The sequence below is a fragment of the Oncorhynchus mykiss genome, chromosome 11 (assembly GCF_013265735.2).
Source record: "Oncorhynchus mykiss isolate Arlee chromosome 11, USDA_OmykA_1.1, whole genome shotgun sequence".
Classification (NCBI taxonomy): domain Eukaryota; kingdom Metazoa; phylum Chordata; class Actinopteri; order Salmoniformes; family Salmonidae; genus Oncorhynchus; species Oncorhynchus mykiss.
In genome coordinates, this window is record NC_048575.1 from 52454730 (window position 1) to 52478952 (window position 24223).

At 43.0% G+C, this 24223-nt stretch overlaps 1 protein-coding gene across 3 annotated transcripts; it reads right to left on the reverse strand.

Moving 5' to 3' along the window:
- Positions 1 to 1707: 1707 nt before the first annotated feature.
- On the reverse strand, positions 1708 to 23398 carry LOC110535930 (lysine-specific demethylase 2B). 3 transcript variants are annotated; one of them, XM_036935764.1, is made up of 10 exons: positions 23062 to 23398; positions 7810 to 8034; positions 7182 to 7325; positions 6276 to 6362; positions 5568 to 5855; positions 4585 to 5384; positions 4270 to 4433; positions 3973 to 4134; positions 3504 to 3722; positions 1708 to 3249 (listed from the first exon to the last, which is right to left on the reverse strand). In XM_036935764.1, the coding sequence occupies exons 1-10, from the start codon at positions 23113 to 23115 to the stop codon at positions 3068 to 3070; spliced, it is 2325 nt and encodes a 774-aa protein (XP_036791659.1). In that variant the 5' UTR covers positions 23116 to 23398; the 3' UTR covers positions 1708 to 3067. The 3 variants fall into 3 exon arrangements, with proteins under 3 accessions (XP_036791659.1, XP_036791658.1, XP_036791657.1); XM_036935763.1 differs by having other exon boundaries at positions 5556 to 5846; positions 23062 to 23388; XM_036935762.1 differs by having other exon boundaries at positions 5556 to 5855; positions 23062 to 23386.
- Between the last annotated feature and the right edge of the window lie 825 nt (positions 23399 to 24223).

Sequence of the window (24223 nt, forward strand, 5' to 3'; positions counted from 1 at the left end):
CCAAACACTGTACTGTATCACACAGTGAACTTCCCTTTGGAAGGGTATGCTAAACAAATTGTGCAAGGTCTGGTCTTTGTATTTGGGAATGTTTAACCTTTTATTTTGGTAATTAAAGATAAATTACATTAGTTTGACTTTGTCTACTTGTCTGGTATGTTGTGATGCCCAGACCACTTTGTCTTGGCAGGCCTTTGAAAAATGCAATTAACAATTTGAGAAATGGGAAATTGCTTCAGGAAAATTAATGCAATCCTGTCGGGTGAACTAGTGTTTAGAGTGCTAGATTATGCCGTTGTCTACGAGAAGACAGCTGCAGAGAGAAGCTTCCATGTGACAAATGCTGAATGGAAAAATACAAGCATGGTTGATACATGATCTCAAGAGTTGGGTGAGGGGGTTCCAAAAATATGTCCACATGCCAATGTTATTTCCTGCTCATTGAAAGCAAAGCCACCCGAGATCACCAGTGACCCTGGCATTTAGGAAATACTCTGCCCTATCAAAAAGGTCACAACTGAGGGTAAAAAATGTCATAGTATGAGAAGTCAGATTTTATACAGAGAAATATACTTTTAATGACAATCATAGCACTTGGTTTTAGATTTACAAATATAAAACTACATCATGTGCATCTGTGTGGCCAACAGCATTCACTTGACATTGTACGCCACAATCACAACACATAAATAATGACAATTATATTATTTGCACAAAGCCACAGATATGATTATGGATGATTACTCAAATATAAATAAAGAACATTTAAAATAATGACTAGATCTGTCAATCTTGGAATTAATGATTGGATGAGCAAATGCTCTTTCAAAGAAACTTACTGCACACCAAGTCTGGAGGCCACTTATTGTATCTATGGGTGAAAAATGATTCAATTACTTTACACACTCACATTATGTGGCGGTAGCCTAGTGGTTAGATGTTGGACTAGTAACCGGGAGGTTGCAAGTTCAAACCCCCGTGCTGACAAGGTCCAAATCTGTCGTTCTGCCCCTGAACCCCATGCCCTTTGGTGAACAGTACATGGCAACCCAGGCCGTCATTGAAATAAGAATTTGTTCTTAACTGACTTGCCTAGTAAAATAAAAAATTATGGGCTCTTGCTGAAACATGTGAAACACGAAATTGCATTTCTGTTTCATACAAATTTCAAAAGGTTTAAAAATGGATTTAAAAATACTCTTCATATTGGTTGACTGATTCATTTCAAGCTGTATTAATTTAACTAATTGTATTAACAAGCTGTATTATTTAAAGATGCAGAAATCGCCCGACATTTCCTGGTTGCAAAAATTTTAATAGTTCACCCAAATTGTAGTTTTTGGCAAAATAAGCAAGTATAGTGTAGAATACCATCTAAACCACTGTGAAATATATTTTCCAAAACCAAAAATATTGTATTTTCAGCTGTTTGAGGCTGGTGCACAAAACCAAAAATATTGTATTTTCAGCTGTTTGAGGCTGGTGTACAAAACCAAAAATATTGTATTTTCAGCTGTTTGAGGCTGGTGCACAAAACCAAAAATATTGTATTTTCAGCTGTTTAAGGCTGGTGTACAAAACCCAAAATATTGTATTTTCAGCTGTTTAAGGCTGGTGCACAAAACCAAAAATATTGTATTTTCAGCTGTTTAAGGCTGGTGCACAAAACCAAAAATATTGTATTTTCAGCTGTTTGAGGCTGGTGCACAAAACCAAAAATATTGTACTTTCAGCTGTTTAAGGCTGGTGTACAAAACCCAAAATATTGTACTTTCAGCTGTTTAAGGCTGGTGCACAAAACCAAAAATATTGTACTTTCAGCTGTTTAAGGCTGGTGCACAAAACCAAAAATATTGTACTTTCAGCTGTTTAAGGCTGGTGCACAAAACCAAAAATATTGTACTTTCAGCTGTTTAAGGCTGGTGCACAAAACCAAAAATATTGTACTTTCAGCTGTTTAAGGCTGGTGCACAAAACCAAAAATATTGTATTTTCAGCTGTTTGAGGCTGGTGCACAAAACCAAAAATATTGTACTTTCAGCTGTTTGAGGCTGGTGCACAAAACCAAAAATATTGTATTTTCAGCTGTTTAAGGCTGGTGCACAAAACCAAAAATATTGTACTTTCAGCTGTTTAAGGCTGGTGCACAAAACCAAAAATATTGTATTTTCAGCTGTTTAAGGCTGGTGCACAAAACCAAAAGACAAAAACAAAACTTAAGAACGGGAAGCATAGAAAGAACTGAACTCTACCGCTTCTTAGACTTGCTTTCAATGACAGGTCTATAACGCACATTTCTATGTGAAATTGGTCAGGTCACCCCAAAAGTTACATATTGCAGCTTTAGACTTTTATAACATGTATTTTATCATGGTTTTATTTTCATGTTTTATGTAAAGTAAATCCAGTCCAAGTCAGTAACTACCGTTAAACTGTAATGTCAACTTCAGAAATTGGCACATGATATCAGGTAAAACACAGCATCCAAAAATATATATTACCATCGGTGTCAAGGCAAACTGATATAAAGGATCTGTAGGTCAATATTCAGTTCTATGACATGTCATCTGGGGTCTGTTCATAGGTTGAAATCTGGAGTGTAACTTTCACTGAAACTTAAAAATGTTTTGCCCAATGCATGAATTGTTGTATAAAACAAACCTAAATAGTAGAAAAAATCCCCAACAAATTCAATATAACAAACCTTTAAAAAAAAAATTTACAAACACAAAAAGAAACACTCATGCAGGCTGTTTTCCTTCACCATCTCCTTCTGTCCAGTAGCTTTACATCCTCCCCTTTCAGCACAAGGATTCTACAACATCCAGAAAGATCGCTGCAAACAAAATCTGCCCAGTCCATTTACACACCTCTGCTTCTCTCCTCAACTCATGTGACATTGTTCGTTCAGAAATCTAACACGGTATATTCTCCACTGAAGAGGAAATAAACATACAAAACCAACCAGTCCAGGCTTGATGGGGGAAACCTTGTCTTGCTCCATTTAGTGCAAAAGGTAGTTCTTATGTTGTGTACATTTTGGCCTGTCTCAGTGTGCCTCAATGAACTAGCCGAGTTTCTGCAGTAATTTGTCCTCTTTGAGGCCAAACTGTACACTTACAGACATCTCAGCTATGAACTGTTCACAGGCCGTCTTGGTCACCTGTTTGCAGTAGCGTAGGTCAATGTGACAGATGCTTCCACAGCGCTTGAAGAAGGTAAGGGAATGGTCTGTCACCCTATTACAAACTGGAGGCGGAGACAAGGCATCAGGCATGAGGAAACGTGTACAGAGCCGGATTGAATATTATGTACGCTAAAACACAACAAAGACTATAGTTAAACTCTTAATATAAAATCGAGATAACAGTTTAAGAATAAATACCTCTTCTATACCCTCTAATATTAACAGACATTATAAAAAGTGAAATAGCAGAGTAACTTAAAAACAGCCTCTGTGCGGTTGCCCCTATTGCTCATACTGACTGGCTGAGGGTTCCTACCTGACAGGTTGATCTCTGTGAGGGAGTCCCTGGTTGTGGTCCCTGCGGCCGTCAGCAGGTTGACCGACTGGTCGTTGACGTGGTTGCAGTAGCTCAGGTCCAGTTGTGAAAGTACCGGCATATGTCTGATAATCAGACGCAGAGAGGTGTCTGTGATGTCCAGCCCGGCCAGACGCAAGTCCATAACGTTCCTCAGCTTACAACGGTTGTCCAACTGGCCTGAGGGTGGAGAGGAGTAATAAAATATGAGTAATTTCCTGTCTCGCAGTCAAACATGCCGAGTAATGGCCTTCATTTTGGTCCTTTAAATAAACACATGTGAACTATCTAAAGATCCCCTCACATTTTCTTCCTAATGGGTTTTTAAAAAGAGGAGCCTCACAGTCCTGTCACACCCAGGATAACCACCAGATTATAACGTAGCCGCGTCAATTTCACACAACTCCCCCCTCCGGTTGCCGGTGGTTACCTGGTCTGTTGTCGGTCGGAGGCGAGAGCAGGTCCCTCATCTGGGCATCTTTGAGCCCCTCCACCCACTGCACATCCAGGGTGCGCAGCAGAGGGCAGCTAGAGGTGCAGAGGGCAGACACAGCCACCCACGAGCACCCGGAGAGCAGCAACACCCGCAGACCTGCAGGACAGAGCGGAGTAGTGTCAGATGAGTTGCAACGCCGAGATAGAGACACAGAGGGATGGACAGTCTCTATTCTCGACCCAAACCATATTTCTCTCTCATAGATCAGTGTGACATGGCCATGGTACATACCTGGTAAGCGGTTTATAAGCCAGCTTAGTTGCTTCTTGGAGATGTTGGTCCAGCTGAGGTCCAGTGAGAGGGGCTGTCTGCGGATGATGCCACTCAGCATGAGGGGAGTGATAGATTTACAGCGGTTCAGATCGATTATGGTCCACAGTCTTTTATCACAGCACCTGTCAGAGATAGACAATGGAGACACACACTCACTATTTGTAATGGACAGGTGAAGGTTTTAGATACCTAGATTCAAATATACCAAGTGTTTATGTTTTTAAAAGGCCTGCGATGTGAAGTAACACAGTTTGAGTAGAATGGAGCTCTCACCATCGGTTCCATGTCTTGCAGACACGCATGCAGACACACAGCTCCTTGTGTGTGATGTGTCCGAAGATCTTCACCCAGACCTCTCGCTGCACCGCGTGGGTTTTCCCGTCCACCAGGGGCAATCTATCCGGCGGGGGGCTGATGGGGGGCGGCCGGATGACGTGGCGCTCCATTTGGACACACTTGGGTGGGGAGCGTGGGGGCAGGGGCCGGGTGCCAGGGGAGCTCCTGTTGAAGCCCAGAGGGGTGATTTGGCCAGGGTAGAAGTGGCGCAGCTCCCAGGGAGTGCAGTTAATTTCCTTGGTCCAGAGGTGTGGCCGCTCCCCTCCTAGGTCACTGCCATTGCGGAAGCTCCTCTTTGGCTCTTCATTCTCACTCTCTGGCTCCAACTTCAGGGGCTGGCGGTTCTCATTGGCAAGGCAGTCCTCGGTCTTCTGGATCTCCTGGTTCAGTGCTTTGCTCAGCTCTTTACTCAGCTCTTTGTTTGGTAATCGGCGTTTGCGGCACGCTTTGGGACGTGGGCCCTTCTCCTGGGGTTCACTGCCCCCCTCACTACTGGGGCCAGCCCATGGAGAGCTGCAGTGAGACTGGTCACTGTCTAGAACAGGAGTTTTGAGAGGAGGCCTGGGCAGGCTTGTCTTTGTGTCCTCGTCATCCTCGTACTCTGCCTCCTCCTCGGTATCTCCTAAACGCCCTCTCCTCTCCAGGCCTCGCTGGTACAGAGAGGCCTTCTCCTCTTCATCCACCTCCTCCTCTTCAGTCTTGATCTGATTAAGGAACAGATGTCCATCTGACTTTCCCTGGAGATAGGAAGGTTTAGTTAGAGAGTATGTTCAACTATGTATACCAGAGCACATAGCATCCAGACTTTAAACAAAAGGAGTTGCTTGGCATAGCATGAAAATTGCCACTCATAGTGAGAGTGTAACGTTATACTAACAAACCACATGATAAAATCGGAGTATCTCTACCTTCTTCCTCACATCAAAGTCCTCTTCATAGTCATCGTCGAAGAGCTTCCTCTTCTTCCTCAGTTTGTCCTCAGGTCTGGGCCGAGGCAGGGTGCTAGGGGACAGGACAGGGGGTTGTCTGTGAAGGGGCTCCCATTCCTCAGGTCTGTGTCTGGGAGTCTCATCCCTCTCAGGCTTCCTCTTGACTGTAGACGTAGAGGTGGACTCGCCCTCCTCCTTGACCACCTTCTGCTCCCTCAGCAGAGAGCCAGGGAGGTTGGACGCGTACTTGAACCCTGGTCCCCTTTTTTGCTTGCAGACCAAAAGGTGGGGAAAAAGGAGACAACTTTATACCTTTTGCTTATCACAACGTTGTCAACAAACTGAGCTACTGTCTCACAAGAGTTAAACGAGATAGACTGTGACTACCACTTCTAGAGAATTAGGTGTTGGTTTCCCCTGTAACAGAAAGGGCATTGGTAAGTAGCAAAGTAAGTAAATGAACAGGAAGTAAAAGCCACAAAGTAAATGCATTACGAAATGCCTCACACTTGAAAGAATTTAACTCTTTGGGGAATGTTTTCCAAAGTTCACAGCCCTGTTTATTAAGTCAATGCAAATCCAACACCAGACTACAAAATATGTTGTGGCAACTGAAATCAGTAATATACCCAGTAACATGTACATTGTATATTTCTGCACATACTTGAGGATAAATGATGAATTCATACAGGTACTCACTTTGCCTGTTTTCCCAGCGTAGTTGCATTTGGGACATTCCCAACAGTTGGGAAGTTCATCATTCACCACGCCAGAGGCATCTTTAACCTGAAAACCATGAAGTAAAAGAGCTAGTTGACAAGAAGGGCAGACAGGGAGTCAAGAATAAAGTACAATGTTTTCCCCACAGAGAGAAAGCGGGAACTGAAAGCACGACCGGGTCCACTTAACGTGAGGCGGTGAAAAACACGTCCTTTTTCCCCTCAGACAATTAAAAGTGAGAATCTCTGGACAACCAACAACCTCTAGCATCTGATATAAAGACCGTCACACAAATTCCTATTATCAAAATGAAAAAATGTATATTCTTCAGCAATACTTTACCTATCACTTTAGAGTATTATGTGCATGGAATACCAAAGGCAGTCACAACTTCCCTTCATTTGAACAGGTTTGAGCAAGATCATGCTATGGTTTGGCAGAATGGTGCATGAGTCACTTTGCATTTTATTTGCATCCGGCTCGACCCGGCAATGTCAACAACACTGCAAAGCTCTATTCTTATGCCATGTGATTTCAGCTGGACACTTCCCCTTCCCAGACACTATATTAGCCTTCTGTAAGTCAATCTGGAGGAAGGAAATTGATGAGCTGGTTCAGTCCGTGTCAAACAACAACAGGAAGTCCCCACCACACCAACGCCTCAAGCTGCCTTGTAAAACTGTCTGAAAGTCAAACGCAGTGAATCACCTACCACTGGTACAGCAGCAAACATTCCAGGATACAGTATTACTCTCAAATGAGTCACAAAGCATATAAAAACCATTCAGGCGAATCTCACACACACAAATGATGAGTCATCAAACTCATCAAGTGGAGGCTTGGCCTCGAGCATGTCAAGTCATGACTGGACACATCCTAGCTCACCTTTAAGCAGTTGGGGTGAACAATCTCACTGCAGATGGAGCACTCCATGAGCATGATGTTGAACTTGTCCTCCTCTTCCTCTAGGGAGTCCTCCTTACCTGCTTCTCCACACACAACACACACAGCCGTGTGGGGCAGGACAGGCTGCAAGGGACAAACACAACATTCCGTGAAACTCATTGATTCAGACACATTGGGTCTACTATGCCAATGTGCAATACAATTCGGAAATGGTGTTCATAAGTTGCAACTGGTCATTCTGTGTTTCCTGTTTTAGAAGAATCATTAACAGACATTGGCAACGACGCCAAGCCGTAGACAAATGTCCACTGATTGGACAGAATCTAGAGACCATTGACACATGAATGAGTCATACTGTGCCAAATAAAAAAATGTTAGCACTCACTTCCTGTTGTCTCGCTCTGTATCAATGTACTTCTGGTCGGTTCTCTTACGCTGACCCTGGTTTTAAACCCTGAACCTCTCATTATGGTTTGTATGTCAAATGCACAGTCTTTGCATGTGGCACAGCACTGCATCATTGAATAAGACAATATTGGCTAACTGAACTCTCTGCTAAATAGTATGGATAATGAAAAGCCTGTGTGGTTTCTTTGGCTTTACTCACTGCAATGCACTGCCTCATGATACAGGACTGCTTCATGCGCCCTGGTCCTCCAAACTTCTTCATGTCTTTACAGAAGTGACAGTCTCCACACTCGGTTCGGAGGCACGCCTCACACTTTCGGCAGCGTGTTCTCCTGCGTCTGGCGCCAGACGCACTGCGATTCGACGGCAGCTTGACCGCTGCTGACGTCCCCATCTTGGGCTTTGGCCGGTTGGCTGCATGCTGCTGCAGAGAGAAAAATTATACAATTCAAGTTGAGGTGGGCAATTTAATGGACACCGTTGCCCAAGACAGTAAACTACCTTCGACTTCATTACTGAACACAAAGCATCTAGTACTGTATGGTCTAATTCTGACATTCATAAAGCTAGTGAGACAGTAGTGCAGAGGCCACCGGCTGTGAGCCACAAACGTTTCTAGATGACAATGCCAAATCTGCAAATCAGCGTTTCCCCCCCCCCCGACAAAAAAGATTCTCCCAATGCTCTTCACCCAAGCCTAGAGCCACCAGAAAAATAAAACCATCCAAATGAGAGATTCCCTATGCAATTACTGAGAAAAATGTTTGTGCTGCAGAGGAGAGTGTTTCCTTGGAAACACAGTCCCCCTGCTTTTCCTAACCATTTGAATAGAATAATGAGAGAAGGTGGGAACTAGCAGAGACATACTGTACTTTAATGGGAGGGGGGAGGGGGTTAGGATTATTTTTTGAAATAAATCATTTTCATGACTCCTCTCCTCTAAGGTACACAACTTGAGGCCATGGGAGATATGCTGGGAAAAAAGTTAAGAGATGAATGTGTTGTAAATTGGGTTATTCATTCCCCTGGTGGTTGTTCTTACTGGCATTAAAAACACTTTGTTGTGGGATCGATGAGTGAAATAGCAGGTAGATCCTAAGAAAGGACCATTCTCCTTCCCTGGCAGGCTATAGCATCGGGAGTGGTGGATATGGACCTATAGTGATCCCTGAAGGGAAACTAAACCGAATAGATGTACACCTCAAGCAGAATCTGCTGGTTGTCACAAAGAGCCCGCAGTCCCAGTTGAGCATGGTGTCCTGCTTACTATCTCCTGCAAAGGACATCAGTGACCCACACAGCTCATCTATAAGGCCTATACAACATTTAAACAACCTACACAAAATACATATATACACATATATATATACACATACATACATACATACATACATACATACATACATACATACATATATATATATATATATATATATATACAGTGCCTTGCGAAAGTATTCGGCCCCCTTGAACTTTGCGACCTTTTGCCACATTTCAGGCTTCAAACATAAAGATATAAAACTGTATTTTTTTGTGAAGAATCAACAACAAGTGGGACACAATCATGAAGTGGAACGACATTTATTGGATATTTCAAACTTTTTTAACAAATCAAAAACTGAAAAATTGGGCGTGCAAAATTACTCAGCCCCCTTAAGTTAATACTTTGTAGCGTCACCTTTTGCTGCGATTACAGCTGTAAGTCGCTTGGGGTATGTCTCTATCAGTTTTGCACATCGAGAGACTGACATTTTTTCCCATTCCTCCTTGCAAAACAGCTCGAGCTCAGTGAGGTTGGATGGAGAGCATTTGTGAACAGCAGTTTTCAGTTCTTTCCACAGATTCTCGATTGGATTCAGGTCTGGACTTTGACTTGGCCATTCTAACACCTGGATATGTTTATTTTTGAACCATTCCATTGTAGATTTTGCTTTATGTTTTGGATCATTGTCTTGTTGGAAGACAAATCTCCATCCCAGTCTCAGGTCTTTTGCAGACTCCATCAGGTTTTCTTCCAGAATGGTCCTGTATTTGGCTCCATCCATCTTCCCATCAATTTTAACCATCTTCCCTGTCCCTGCTGAAGAAAAGCAGGCCCAAACCATGATGCTGCCACCACCATGTTTGACAGTGGGGATGGTGTGTTCAGCTGTGTTGCTTTTACACCGAACATAACGTTTTGCATTGTTGCCAAAAAGTTCAATTTTGGTTTCATCTGACCAGAGCACCTTCTTCCACATGTTTGGTGTGTCTCCCAGGTGGCTTGTGGCAAACTTTAAACAACACTTTTTATGGATATCTTTAAGAAATGGCTTTCTTGCCACTCTTCCATAAAGGACAGATTTGTGCAATATACGACTGATTGTTGTCCTATGGACAGAGTCTCCTACCTCAGCTGTAGATCTCTGCAGTTCATCCAGAGTGATCATGGGCCTCTTGGCTGCATCTCTGATCAGTCTTCTCCTTGTATGAGCTGAAAGTTTAGAGGGACGGCCAGGTCTTGGTAGATTTGCAGTGGTCTGATACTCCTTCCATTTCAATATTATCGCTTGCACAGTGCTCCTTGGGATGTTTAAAGCTTGGAAAATCTTTTTGTATCCAAATCCGGCTTTAAACTTCTTCACAAAAGTATCTCGGACCTGTCTGGTGTGTTCCTTGTTCTTCATGATGCTCTCTGCGCTTTTAACGGACCTCTGAGACTATCACAGTGCACAGGGAGGCACAGGGAGGGCTGTGAGGACCGTTTATTTGACCTTTATTTAACTAGGCAAGTCAGTTAAGAACAAATTCTTATTGTCAATGATGGCCTAGGAAGTGGCTTAACGACAGATTTGTACCTTGTCAGCTCGGAGGTTTGAACTTGCAACCTTCCGGGTTACTAGTCCAACGCTCTAACCACTAGGCTACCCTGCCGCCCCAGTTGACTGCAGAAATCCAAAACAACCACAATCTATTATCAAGCACTGCAAAATCAGAAGGCTATCACACTCCTGTTAGGCTTAAGTAAGCATGTCAACACTGCATGCTTGTGTATTTATGGCCCAAACACATCTGCCACTGTATTAGCCAGTAAGTCCATCAATGAAAATAAACATGAATCACAAGACAGCAACACACACACACAGGTTCACCGAAAACATCTTACCACCTAGCAATGCTCCTCAATTAAGAATGAATCCACAACAGTGAAAACCTTCCACCCCTGAACTAAACACTGAGATACACACGTCATCCCTTACATAATCATCCTCCTGGACTATCCTGGCTAATAAGGACAAAAACCTCAGTTTTAAAAAAGCAGATGGAATTATTGCTGAGGGCTTAAAGAGAGAGAGTGAGAGAGACAAAAAAAAACACACACACTACAACAGGGTCATTGAGAACAAAGTGTTCCTTCATGAAAACCAAAATAACATTTCACCGGGGACGGGAGACATGCCACAAGAACATTTTCTATCAGGAAGCTTTTCTTCAGGTTTGGAGAGAGAGAGAGTTGTTTTTGATGACATTTCATCTTTGGCCATCCTCAAGCATATTTCCAGATCCAAACTGAGGTTCTCAAACATATACCGTTGTTGACGACGCAGCATCTAACAGGGATTGGGAAACACAGACTACAATGCTTTTCAGAATAAATATGATTGACCAATAAGTGTGTGTGAAGACATCAGAAAAACACTGTGACTATCAGCATTGCACAACATTCAAGTGCGATTGCAACATATTCCTGGCATTGTCTTGAACTGTTGAACTTCCAAAAACAGATCATTTTGAGAGACCTTTGAGCAGAACTCTACAAAATGGTATCCAACACAACAGATCCTTAACATCAAAAAGGCCCTAATAGACAGACAGGATCAACGTGTAGGCCCACTAAAATCCCATGTGTGCTGCATGACCTCTTTTCCCCTGGGACACTCATCTTCACCCTGACAGAGTCCTTGAGTAAAGTATCTGATACTCTCTTACTCCAAATAGTCAAGCGTTGTGTGCAACAGCGTCAGCATGACAAAATGCTTGACAACGTTCTACACAATTCTGTTCTACCAAAGGGGCATGAGTTTGTCTTGGTTAAAACAAACAAAATGAGTACTTACCTAACAAGTGGGTGAGTATGGTCTACAAAGCCCTGACCTCAATCCTATAGAAAATATGTGGGCAGAACTGAAAAAGTGTGTGCGAACAAGGAGGCCTACAAACCTGACTCAGTTACACCAGCTCTGTCAGGAGGAATGGGCCAACATTCCCCAAACTTATTGTGGGAAGCTTGTGGAAGGCTACCCAAAATGTTTGACCCAAGTTAAACAATTTAAAGGCAATGCTACCAAATTCTAATTGAGTGCATGTAAAACTTCTGAACCACTGGGAATGTGATGAAAGAAATAAAAGCTGAAATAAAATCACTCTACTATTATTCTGACATTTCACATTCTTTAAATAAAGTGGTGATCCTAACTGACCTAAGACATTGCATTTTTTACTAGGATTAAATGTCAGGAATTGTGAAAAACTGAGTGGTGTATGTAAACTTCCGACTTCAACTGTACACACACACACCATGCAACAATTTCAACGATTTTACTGAATTACAGTTCACATAAAGAAAACAAATTGAAATAAATTAATTAGGCCCTAATTTATGCATTTCACATCACTGGGAATACAGATATGCATCAGTTGGTCACAGACACCTTTAAAAAAATCTATATATTTTTTTAAAGGGCCTCAGGACCTCATCACAGTATCTCTTTGCATTCAAATTGCCAATGATAAGATGCAATTGTGTTCATTGTCCGTAGCTTATGCCTGCTCATACCATAACCCCACCATGGGGCACTGTTGACAACAGCAAACTGCTCGCCCACACAACGCCATACATGTGGTTTGCGGATGCGAGGACGGTTGGACTCATACCCAAATTCTCTAAAACGAAGTTGGAGGCGGCTTATGCTAGAGAAAGTAACATTACATGATCTGGCAGACAAACTCTCCAACAGAGACAAACTTTCCAACAGAGATTTCTGTGATTATTTAGTTAATCATTTATTTATTAACTGAGACAATTGAAGTATGGAGGATTCATAGTGAAGACTGGGTTCGTGCAGATAACCAACAATTTACGACGTATGGAATGAGACTAACGTGAGGTAAAGAACAATTCATTAACTAGAAGACCAATTGATCAGATATTAAAATATCTGAAAGTTATATTAGGAAAATTATATCTTTGTAGTCTGAATATTTCCCTTGGTGCCCCGACTTCCTAGTTAGTTTAATCACGTAATAATAATAATTAGAGAATTTATTTGATTAAACTGAAGACTTATTTTTATGATGCCAAAGACACGACACCTGCGACGAACCATCAAACAGGCAAAACGTCAATACAGGGTTAAGATTGAATCATACTACACCTGCTCCGACACTCGTCTTGTGGCAGGGCTTGCAAACTATTACAGACTACACAGCCACAAGCTGCCCAGTGACACGAGCCTACCAGACGAGCGAAATCACTTCTATGCTCGCTTCGAGGCAAGCAATACTGAGGCATGCAGGAGAGCATCAGCTATTCCGAACGACTGTGTGATCACGCTCTCCGTAGCCGACGTGAGTAAGACCTTTAAAAAGAGGTCAACATACACAAGGCTGCAGGGCCAGACGGATTACCAGGACGTGTGCTCCGGGGCATGTGCTGACCAACTGGCAGGTGTCTTCACTGACATTTTCAACATGTTCCTGATTGAGTCTGTAATACCAACATGTTTCAAGCAGACCACCATAGTCCCTGTGCCCAAGAACACAAAGGCAACCTGCCTAAAATACTACAGACCCGTAGCACTCACATCCATAGCCATGAAGTGCTTTGAAAGGCTGGTAATGGCTCACATCAACACCATTATCCCAGAAACCCTAGACCCAGTCCAATTTGCATACTGCCCAAACAAATCCAAAGATGATGCAATCTCTATTGCACTCCACACCCTCTCCAAACCAGGACAAAAGGAACACCTACGTGAGAATGCTATTCATTGACTACAGCTCAGCGTTCAACACCATAGTATCCTCAAAGCTCATCACTTAGCTAAGGACCCTGGGACTAAACACCTCCCTCTGAAACTGGATCCTGGACTTCCTGACGGGCCGTCCCCAGGTGGTGAGGGTAGGTAGCAACACATCTGCCACGCTGATCCTCAACACTGGAGCCCCCCAGGGGTGCGTGCTCAGTCCCCTCCTGTACTCCCTGTTCACCCACGACTGCATGGTCAGGAACGACTCCAACACCATCATTAAGTTTGCAGACGACACAACAGTGGTAGGCCTGATCACAGACAATGACGAAACAAACTAGAGGGAGGACCTGGCGGGGTGGTGCCAGAATAATAACCTGTCTCTTAATGTAACCAAGACTAAGGAAATGATTGTGGACTACAGGAAAAGGAGGACCGAGCAAGCCCCCATTCTCATCGACGGGGCTGTAGTGGAGCAGGTTGAGAGCTTCAAGTTCCTTGCTGTCCACATCAACAACAAACTAGAATGGCCCAAACACACCATGAGAGTCGTGAAGAGGGCACGACAAAGCCTATTAAACTAAAAAGATTTGGCATGGTTCCTGAGAGCCTCAAAATGTTTTACAGCTGCAACATCGAGAGCATCTTGACTGGTTGCATCACTGCCTGGTATGGCAATTGCTCGGCCTCCGACCGCAAGGCACTACAGAGGGTAGCGCGTACGGCCCAGTACATCACTGGAGCTAAGCTGCCTGCCATCCAGGACCTCTACACCAGGCGGTGTCAGAGGAAGGCCCTAAAAATTGTCAAAGACCCCAGCAACCCCAGTCATAGACTGTTCTCTCTACTACCACATGGCAAGCGGTACCGGAGTGCCAAGTCTAGAACAAAAATGCTACAACAGTTTTTACCCCCAAGCCATAAGAGGCCTGAACAGGTAATCAAATGGTTACGAGGACTATTTGCATTGTATACCCACCTCCCCCAACCCCCCTTTACGCTGCTGCTCTCTGTTTATCATATATGCATATTCACTTTAACTATACATTCATGTACATATGTATATACTACCTCAATTGGTCCGACCAAACAGTGCTCCCACACATTGGCTAACCGGGCTATCTGCATTGTGTCCCGCCACCCACCAACCCCTATTTTACGCTACTGCTACTCTCTGTTCATCATTATTGCATAGTCACTTTAACCATATCTACATGTACAGTCATTGCCAAAAGTTGAGAATGACACAAATATTAATTTCCAAAGTTTGCTGCTTCAGTGTCTTTAGATATTTTTGTCAGATGTTACTAAGGAATACTGAAGTATAATTACAAGCATTTCATAAGTGTCAAAGGATTTTATTGACAATTACATGAAGTTCATGCAAAGACTCAATATTTGCAGTGTTGACCCTTCTTTTTCAAGACCTCTGCAATCCACCCTGGCATGCTGTCAATTAACATCTGGGCCACATCCTGACTGATGGCAGCCCATTATTGCATAATCAATGCTTGGAGTTTGTCAGAATTTGTGGGATTTTGTTTGTCCACCCACACCTCTTGAGGATTGACCGCAAGTTCTCAATGGAATTAAGGTCTGGGGAGTTTCCTGGCCATGGACCCAAAATATCAATCTTTTGTTCCCCGAGCCACTTAGTTATCAATTTTGCCTTTTGGCAATGTGCTCCATCATGCTGGAAAAGGCATTGTTCGTCACCAAACTGTTCCTGGATGGTTGGGAGAAGTTGCTCTCGGAGGATGTGTTGGTACCATTCTTTATTCATGGCTGTGTTCTTACGCAAAATTGTGAGTGAGCCCACTCCCTTGGCTGAGAAGCAAACCCACACATGAATGGTCTCAGGATGCTTTACTGTTGGCATGACACAGGGCTGATGGTAGCGCTCACCTTGTCTTCTCCGGACAAACTTTTTTGATGCTCCAAACAATTGGAAAGGGGATTCAGAGAAAATGACTTTACCCCAGTCCTCAGCAGTCCAATCCCTATACCTTTTGCAGAATATCAGTCTGTCCCTGATGTTTTTCCTGGAGAGAAGTGGCTTCTTTGCTGCCCTTCTTGACACCAGGCCATCCTCCAAAAGTCTTCGCCTCATTGTGCATACAGATGCACTCACACATGCCTGCTGCCATTCCTGAGCAAGCTCTGTACTGGTGGTGCCCCGATCCCGCAGCCTGTGAAGCCCCTTTTTGTGCAAAGCAACAATGACGGCACGCATTTCCTTGCAGGTAACCATGATTGACAGAGGAAGAACAATCATTCCAAGCACCACCCTCCTTTTGAAGCTTCCAGTCTGTTATTCGAACTCAATCAGCATGACAGAGTATTCTCCAGCCTTGTCCTCATCAACACTCACACCTGTTAACGAGAGTTGTCAGCTGGTCCTTTTGTGGCAGGGCTGAAATGCAGTGGAAATATTTTTTGGGGGATTCAGTTCATTTGCATGGCAAAGAGGGACTTTGCAATTAATTGCAATTCATCTGATCAATCTTCATAACATCCTGGAGTATATGCAAATTGCCATGATACAAACTGAGGCAGCAGACTTTGTGAAAATTAATATTTGTGTCATTCTCAAAAGTTTTGGCCACGACTGTACATACTACCACAATCAGCCGGACTAAGCGGTGTCTGTATGTAGCCTCGCTACTTTTATAGCCTCGCTACTGTTTTTCACTATCTTTTTACTGTCGTTTTTATAACTTTACTTACCTATTGTTCACCTAATACCTTTTTGCACTATTGGTTAGAGCCTGTAAGTAAGCATTTCACTGTAAGATCTATACCCATTGTATTCGGCGCACGTGACAAGTAAACTTTGATTTGATTTGTAGCATCTGAACGGTTTGGCCCACAAAGTCTTATGGAAAGATGAGACGCTCATGAACATTTCGGTAGTTTTGCAACAAATGCTTTCTGGTCTTTCATATATCTCTCTGATGTAGGAGAGACACTTCAGAACAATCTTCCTTTTGAGACTCTGTTCCAAGTAGTGAATCTGTTCTTCAATGTGTTTATATAGGCTAATACAGTGCATTCGACAAGTATTCAGACCCCTTGACTTTTTACACATTTTATTCTAAAATGGATTAAACTGTACCCCCCCCCCCCCCCCCCCCCCCATCATCAAATCTACACACAATAACACATAATGACAAAGCAAAAACAGGATTTTAGAAATGTTTACAAATGTATTAAAATAAAAAAAAAACTGAAATCTCACATTTACATAAGTATTCAGACCCTTTACTCTGTTGAAGCACCTTTGGCAGCAATTACAGCTTTGAGTCTTCTTGGGTGTGACGCTACAAGCTTGGATTTATTTTCAGGTCTCTCCTGAGATGTTTGACTGGGTTCAAGTCCGGGCTCTGGCTGGGCCACTCAAGGACATTCAGAGACTTGTCCCGAAGCCACTTCTGCATTGTCTTGGCTGTGTGCTTAGGGTCATTGTCCTGTTGCAAGCTGAACCTTCACCCCAGTCTGAGGTCCTGAGTGCTCTGGAGCAGGTTTTTATCAAGGATCTCTCTGTACTTTGGTCCGTTCATCTTTCCCTCGATCCTGACTAGTCTCCCAGTCCCTGCAGCTGAAAAACATCCCCCCAGCTTGATGCTGCCACCACCATGCTTTACCGTAGGGATGGTATTGGCCAGGTGATGAGCGGTGCCTGGTTTCCTCTAGACGTGACGCTTGGCATTCAGGCCAAATAGTTCAATGTTGGTTTCATCAGACCAGAGAATCTTGTTTCTCATGGTCTGAGAGTCTTTTAGGTGCCTTTTGGCAAACACCAAGCAGGCTGTCATGTGCCTTTTAATGATATTGTGGCTTCCGTCTGGCCACTCTACCATAAAGGCCTGATTGGTGAGGTGCTGCAGAGATTGTTGTCCTTCTGGAAGGTTCTCCCATCTCCACAGAGGAACTCTAAAGCTCTGTCAGAGTGACCATCGGGTTCCTGGTCACCACCCTGACCAAGGCCCTTTTTTTACTTCACCTTTATTTAACCAGGTAGGCCAGTTGACAACAAGTTCTCATGTACAACTGTGGCCTGGCCAAGATACAGCAAAGCAGTGCAACAAATACAACACAGAGCTACACATAAACAAATGTACTGTCAATAACACAATAGAAAATAAATCTGTGTACAGTGTGTGCAAATGTAGAAGACTAGGGAGGCAAGCAATAAATAGGCCATAGAGGTGAAATAATTACAATCTAGCATTAATACTGGAGTGATAGATGTGCAAGTAGAGATACCCTCTTGCACCCCAGTAAGTAATAATATGGGGATAAGATAGTTTGGTGTGCTATTTACAGATTGGCTGTGTACAGGTACAGTGATCGGTAAGCTGCTCTGACTGCTGATGCTTAAAGTTAGAGCGGGAGATATAAGTCTCTGATTTTTGCAATTTGTTCCAGTCATTGGCAGCAGAGAACTGGAAGGAAAGGCGGAGCACGTGCACCTGCTGGAGCACGTGCTACGGGTGGGTGTTGCCCTTCTCCCCTGATTTCTCAGTTTGGCCGGGTGGCCAGCTCTAGGAAGAGTCTTGGTAGTTCCAAACTTCTTCCATTTAAGAATGATGGAGGTCACGGTGTTCTTGGGGACCTTCGATGCTGCAGACATTTTTTGGTACCCTTTCTCAGATCTGTGCCTCGACACAATCCTGTCTCTGAGCTATACAGACAATTCCTTTGACCTCATGGCTTGGTTTTTGCTCTGACATGCACTAACAGCTGTTGTACCAACTAGACAGGTGTGTCTTTCCAAATCAGATGGACTCCAATCAAGTTGTAGAAAAATTTGAAGGATATTCAATGGAAACAGGATGCACCGGAGATCAATGTTGAGTCTCATAGCAAAGGGTCTGAATACTTATGTAGATAAGGCATTTGTTTATTTTTAATACATTTGCAAAAATGTCTGAAAACCTGTTCTCGCTTTATGGGGTATTGTGTGTAGATTGAGGGATCTTTGTTAAATCAATTTTAAAATGAGTCTAATGTAACAAAATGTGGAAAAAGTAAACGAGTCGGAATACTTTCCAAAATAATATTCATCAAATAATTCTATATATTTTTCACCATGAAGAATTAAAATTATAAATCAAATAGCTAAATTATCATTGGTACAACCTTCTAACAACAATTCCATAAAGCTTAGTTGACCCCCCCCCACTGGCTTAGACTGAAGGATTAATTAAAGAGTTTCATTCCTCTCTGCCAAATTTAGCTAGTTCAGGTTACAGATCCCTCTTGTTAGGCTCATCCAATTAGTCCCCTCACTCAGACCACTGCTAGACAGTCCCAAGCAAAATTCTTGCTTGAGAAATTGCTCTTGGCTAAGAAGCTATTTTTGTTTCCTTTTGACCACTAATTCAAGAAACAAAATAACAATTATTTTATTGCATTTGGCTTTTAAGACCCTTTTATAGTATTTTTAACCAAAGTGGTCTCGCTGGTATGAAATATTACAGAATCTAGTCAAAAAATATGAAGACTAATGTGTTTGTCTACAGAGTCTTGAGCTTTAATAGTTCCAGACAAGGAACAGAAACAAAACAACGGACCAGCACTTACTGTAACTTGGCTGACTAATGTGTTACGAATGTTAGGTAAGTTTGTTGAGGCCCTCAAACACTAGGCCTAGATGGGGGCCTGGTCTGAGTAAGGCCCTCTGACTCACAGTTTCACTGTGGATATCAGTGCTATGGTAGGAAGTCACATGGTTCACCATCTGCCTAGCTCCAGTGGACCCCAGGACACCACACCACACAAGGGGGGGGGGGGGGGGGGGGGAGTCTATGACATCTCTACAACTGTGCCAAAAGTATAAGATTGAAATCATCTCCTTCATGAACAATGACTGTGCGAGTGGGTGTTTAAAGGGAAATGTCAAAATTGTTCTACTTCATATTCATCATCATCTTCAGCACCACCCCAAAATCAACCATGTGAAAAGGGTGCGTTTCTGTTTGTGTTAAAAAAGATGGAGGAAGAGAAATGTTTCCATTGATGTCGATGGGCATCATGTGATTTTAACCAATTCTAAGTAGGCATTGCCTACTAATTGGTTGATGTCATTGGAAATACTTATCTTCCACTTATTGTTTTTACTACATCACATATGTTAATGTTGGCGTGGTGCTGGAGATGATGAATATGAAGTTAAATTCTCTTTACATTTATCTTTAATGTATTGTGCTTCCTAACTCATAGCCCCCCAGGAAACCACCATTTGTCTTTTAATTGAAGCCGAGAGAGCAAGGAGTTTGAAGCTGGGTTGTGTTTGAATCAGTACTCAGTGAAACAATCCTACATCTTCCTCCATAAGGTCCTGGATCCCACTGGTCTAGCGTGTATTTTCTGCTTGCGGGGTAACCTACAACGAAAAGTAGCCAAACAGGCAAGAGCGATCAAGTAGTGCTGTAAGAGCTAACAGTTTTTCTGTAAAAAGGGGTAAATCGGTTACGGAATTGGCGGCAGAGAGAAAAGTAATTGCTGTTTTTTTCTCCACACATTTTCCTTGGAGTTAAAGAATTTTGCCATTTGAAATCTAATTCCTGCAATTCTTCATATTTGGGCATGGCTATTTCTGTGTTCTTGTGCTCAAACATAACAAAACCAATGGGGAACCCAATCGGGGCCCCTGGGCATGTACCCTGCTTGCCCCGTCAGTAATCCAGTCATGCCAGAAATACTCCTACATTTGTTTTTAGACATTTCTATTCTCCCTGACTGTTAAGCTTTTATTTTCGTGATTTCTAATTCTCAAAGATTGTACATGCAAATACCGTGCATTTGTAAAGTATTCAGACCTTGACTTTTTCCACATTTTGTTACGTTACAGCCTTATTCTAAAGTACATGTTGTTTTCCTCAATCTACCCCATAATAACAAAGTGAAAACAGGTTAGGACATTTTAGCAAATGTCTAAAAAAAAAAAATGCAAATACCTTATTTACACAAGTATTCAGACCCTTTGCTATAAGACTAGAAATTCAGCTCAGGTGTATCCTGTTGCCATTAATCATCCTTGACATGTTTCTACAGCTTGATTGGAGTCCACCTGTGGTAAATTCAATTGATTGTACATGATTTGGAAAGACCCACACCGGTCTATATAAAAAGGTCCCATGGTTATTAGTGCATGTCAGAAAAAACAGCCATGAGGTCGAAGGAATTGTACATAGAGCTCCCGAGACAGGTTTGTGTCAAGGCACAGATCTGGGGAAAGGTACAAAAATATTTCTGCAGCACTGAAGGTCCATAAGTACACGAAGTACATCGTTCTTAAATGGATGAAGTTTGGAACCACCAAGACTCTTTCTAGAGCTGACCACCCAGCCAAACTGAGCAATCAGGGAGGAGGGCGGGCCTTGGTATGGGAGGTGACCAAGAACCTGATGGTCACTCTGACAGAGCTCCAGAGTTCCTCTGTGGAGATGGGATAACCATCTCTGCAGCACTCCATCAATCAGGCCTTTATGGTAGAATGGCCAGATGGAAGCCACTCCTCAGTAAAAGGCACATGACAGCCTGCTTGGAGTTTTACAAAAGGCACCTAAAGGACTCTCAGACCATGATAAACAAGATTCTCTGGTCTGATGAAACCAAGATTGAACTATTTGGCCTGAATGCTAAGCGTCACATCTGGAGGAAACCAGGCACCGCTCATCACCTGGCCAATACCATCCCTACGGTGAAGCATGGTGGTGGCAGCATCATGCTGTGGGGATGATTTTCAGCGGCAGGAACTGGGAGACTAGTCAGGATCGAGGGAAAGATGAACGGACCAAAGTACAGAGATGAAAACCTGCTCCAGAGCGCTCAGGACCTCAGACTGGGGCAAAGGTTCACCTTCCAAAAGGACAACAACCCTAAGCACACAGCCAAGTCAACGCAGGAGTGGCTTCGGGACAAGTCTCTGAATGTCCTTCAGTGGCCCAGCCAGGGCCCGGACTTGAATCCAATCTAACATCTCAGGAGAGACCTGGAATTCGCTGTGCAGCAACACCTCCCATCCAACCTGACAAGAGCTTGAGAGGATCTGCAGAGAATAAATGGGAGAAACTCCACAAATACAGGCGTGCCAAGCTTGTAGCGTCATACCGAAGAAGACTAGGCTGTAATCGCTGCTCAAAGTGCTTCAACAAAGTACTAATTAAAGGATTTTAATACTTATGTAAATGTGATATTTCCGTTTTATTTTATAAATTTGCTAACATTCTAAAAACCGGTTTTTGCTATGTAATTATAGGGTATTGTGTGTAGATTGTTGAGGAAAAAAAACAATTTAATACATTTTATAATAAGGCTGTAACGTAACAAAATGCTGAAAAGGTGAAGGGGTGTGAATACACTTTGAGAATGATCTTTTCGACATACTTAGTGTGGTTTGTCATTCAAGTTTACACTGAAAGCATTTTTTCTGTCCCGAAAATGTATATTTTGTTTATGTGCGGTGCGCCTCTGCTAAATTAATAGAGGGTAAACACTGACTGCTCATTGTTCCCTCTCCCAAACCCCTCTTAAAAGGCACAGAGCATGGTGAGGCCTGAGTTATATGAGCAATGAGGGTCAAGAAAATCATGTTATGTGAGTACAATTCACATGATATGAGGTATTTTCTTAGTGACCCAGATAGTTGAGACATGGAAGAAATATGTATGTGTGTAAAGCGAGCTAAACCTGAATGTGACATAATGGAGCTTCAGCTGGCATGGGCTGAGGTAATGTAATCGATTTACTTTAGTTTAAGTAACAAACCAAGCCTGAGGTTAAGTGAAGTGAAAGGCCCCACATGTACAGCCATGCTGCCTCCTACACTACTCTCCCACACCCTCACTGTTCACACAAAAATACCAGTCACAATGGCCCATAATTTTCCATAATCACAGTAGCTTGACCAAGAACACAATCTGACGGGTCAGTGTGTGACAAAAACATCTAGTAGTCAAAGAGACCATGTATATTCACTGTGTCCTCTTCAGGTTTTATTTAAAACAAAAAAACTCAGCTCTGAGGTTACTGGATCACATAAGAAAATCAAGTATGGAGATCAAAGAACTACTTTGGTGGGTAGCTCATTCCTTTCTTTCTTGGGTCTGTCTGACACAAGTCGTCTGGATACAAGAGCCAGGGACAGGAGAAGGCGTATGTCTAAAACCTGTGAAATAGCTAAGCTAGCTCTTGCCCAGTGGATTAGTTACCGAAACAAAATGTTTCCCTTTTCCCTCCATTCCCCTAATCAAATTACTACCCTATTCCTGCTCATGATGGCAAGTGAGCAAAGAACGAGAGAAAAGAGGACGGTGGGGGGAGAGAAAATACGTTCTACTCACGATTACAGCTCTAAAGCAAAGCCCCTCTTGAAGAAAAACAACAGCATGCCGATTAGAAACCCAATGTGTTCAGTGTCAATGTTGTTGTCTAACCTGTTCAGATTCTGATTCATAATCCTCTTCATCTGCACTCAGTGACAAGGCCATAGCTCCTCTCTTCTCATCGTCTGTCCAGCGTTTTAGAGAAAACTGACATGGCTGAAGCTTCCAGCCCGGCTGCTGTTCTGTTCTCTACCGCTCGCTCTCTCTCTCTCTCTCTCTCTCTCTCTCTCTCTCTCTCTCTCAGTCGCCCCCCTCTCCCTCTCTTCACACACAGGAACAGGCAGCTGCATAGGCACACACAAGGCGGCAGGAAGCCTCATGCATATGCGTTGGGAAGGTCAGGGGGAACAGGCCAAGCCAATGGAGAGACAGATGGCATTCGGTTAAATGTGTAGATATATGTGAATGCACTCCTTCGCGCCCCCACCCCTCTCCCCCTGCACAGTTGTGAGCTATAATTTTAATGATTTTTTTTATCTCTTGTTTTTTATTTCTATTTTATTTTTAAAGTAAACACCACAAACTCATCTCGGGGAAGAAAAAAAGGCGAAACTAATCTACACCCGTTCTGATAAAAACCTTAGGGCATCCAGCCTCGGGGATGCTTTGCTTGACCACACCCTCCTTCCTTGCTCCTGGCCTGCCCTGCCTCTTCCACCAATCGAATTGTTTGAAGCTCTGAGCTGTCCGATCAGGTCCATTGTCTACTGTCCGGCGCGCAGAGTCAGAAATGGTGGTGGAACTGGAGGGGGTAGGGAGGGAATGGTCAGGAATAGCACAGACCGAGGGTCATTAGAGAAGACAGGGGCAAGGGTAAGACATCTGGGTCGTCGGGAATGATGAGGGCGGTTGCATGTTCTCAGACAATATTTTTCATAATGATTGAGGATGTATTTTACTTGGTGACAGATACAGGAAGCCATCAGCTGCTCTGGGTTTGATTGCTCTTTCTTAGTGTCTACGGATAGGCCATTTGCTCCTCTGACTATCTCGTGATTTCTTGGTGTTCCAGTAAGTACTAATGTAGAACATTGAGTACTTTCTTTGGAATAATTAAATGAATTGCTGCAAAAGTATTACCAATTTCACAAAAGTGTGTCATCATCATTATACTGTAAGTCTGTTCTAATAATGTCCATAACCTTATTTTGTTGTTGTTCAATTCATTTCTTGCATCTGTGCATGTGAACAAATGAAATGGAATATTATAATA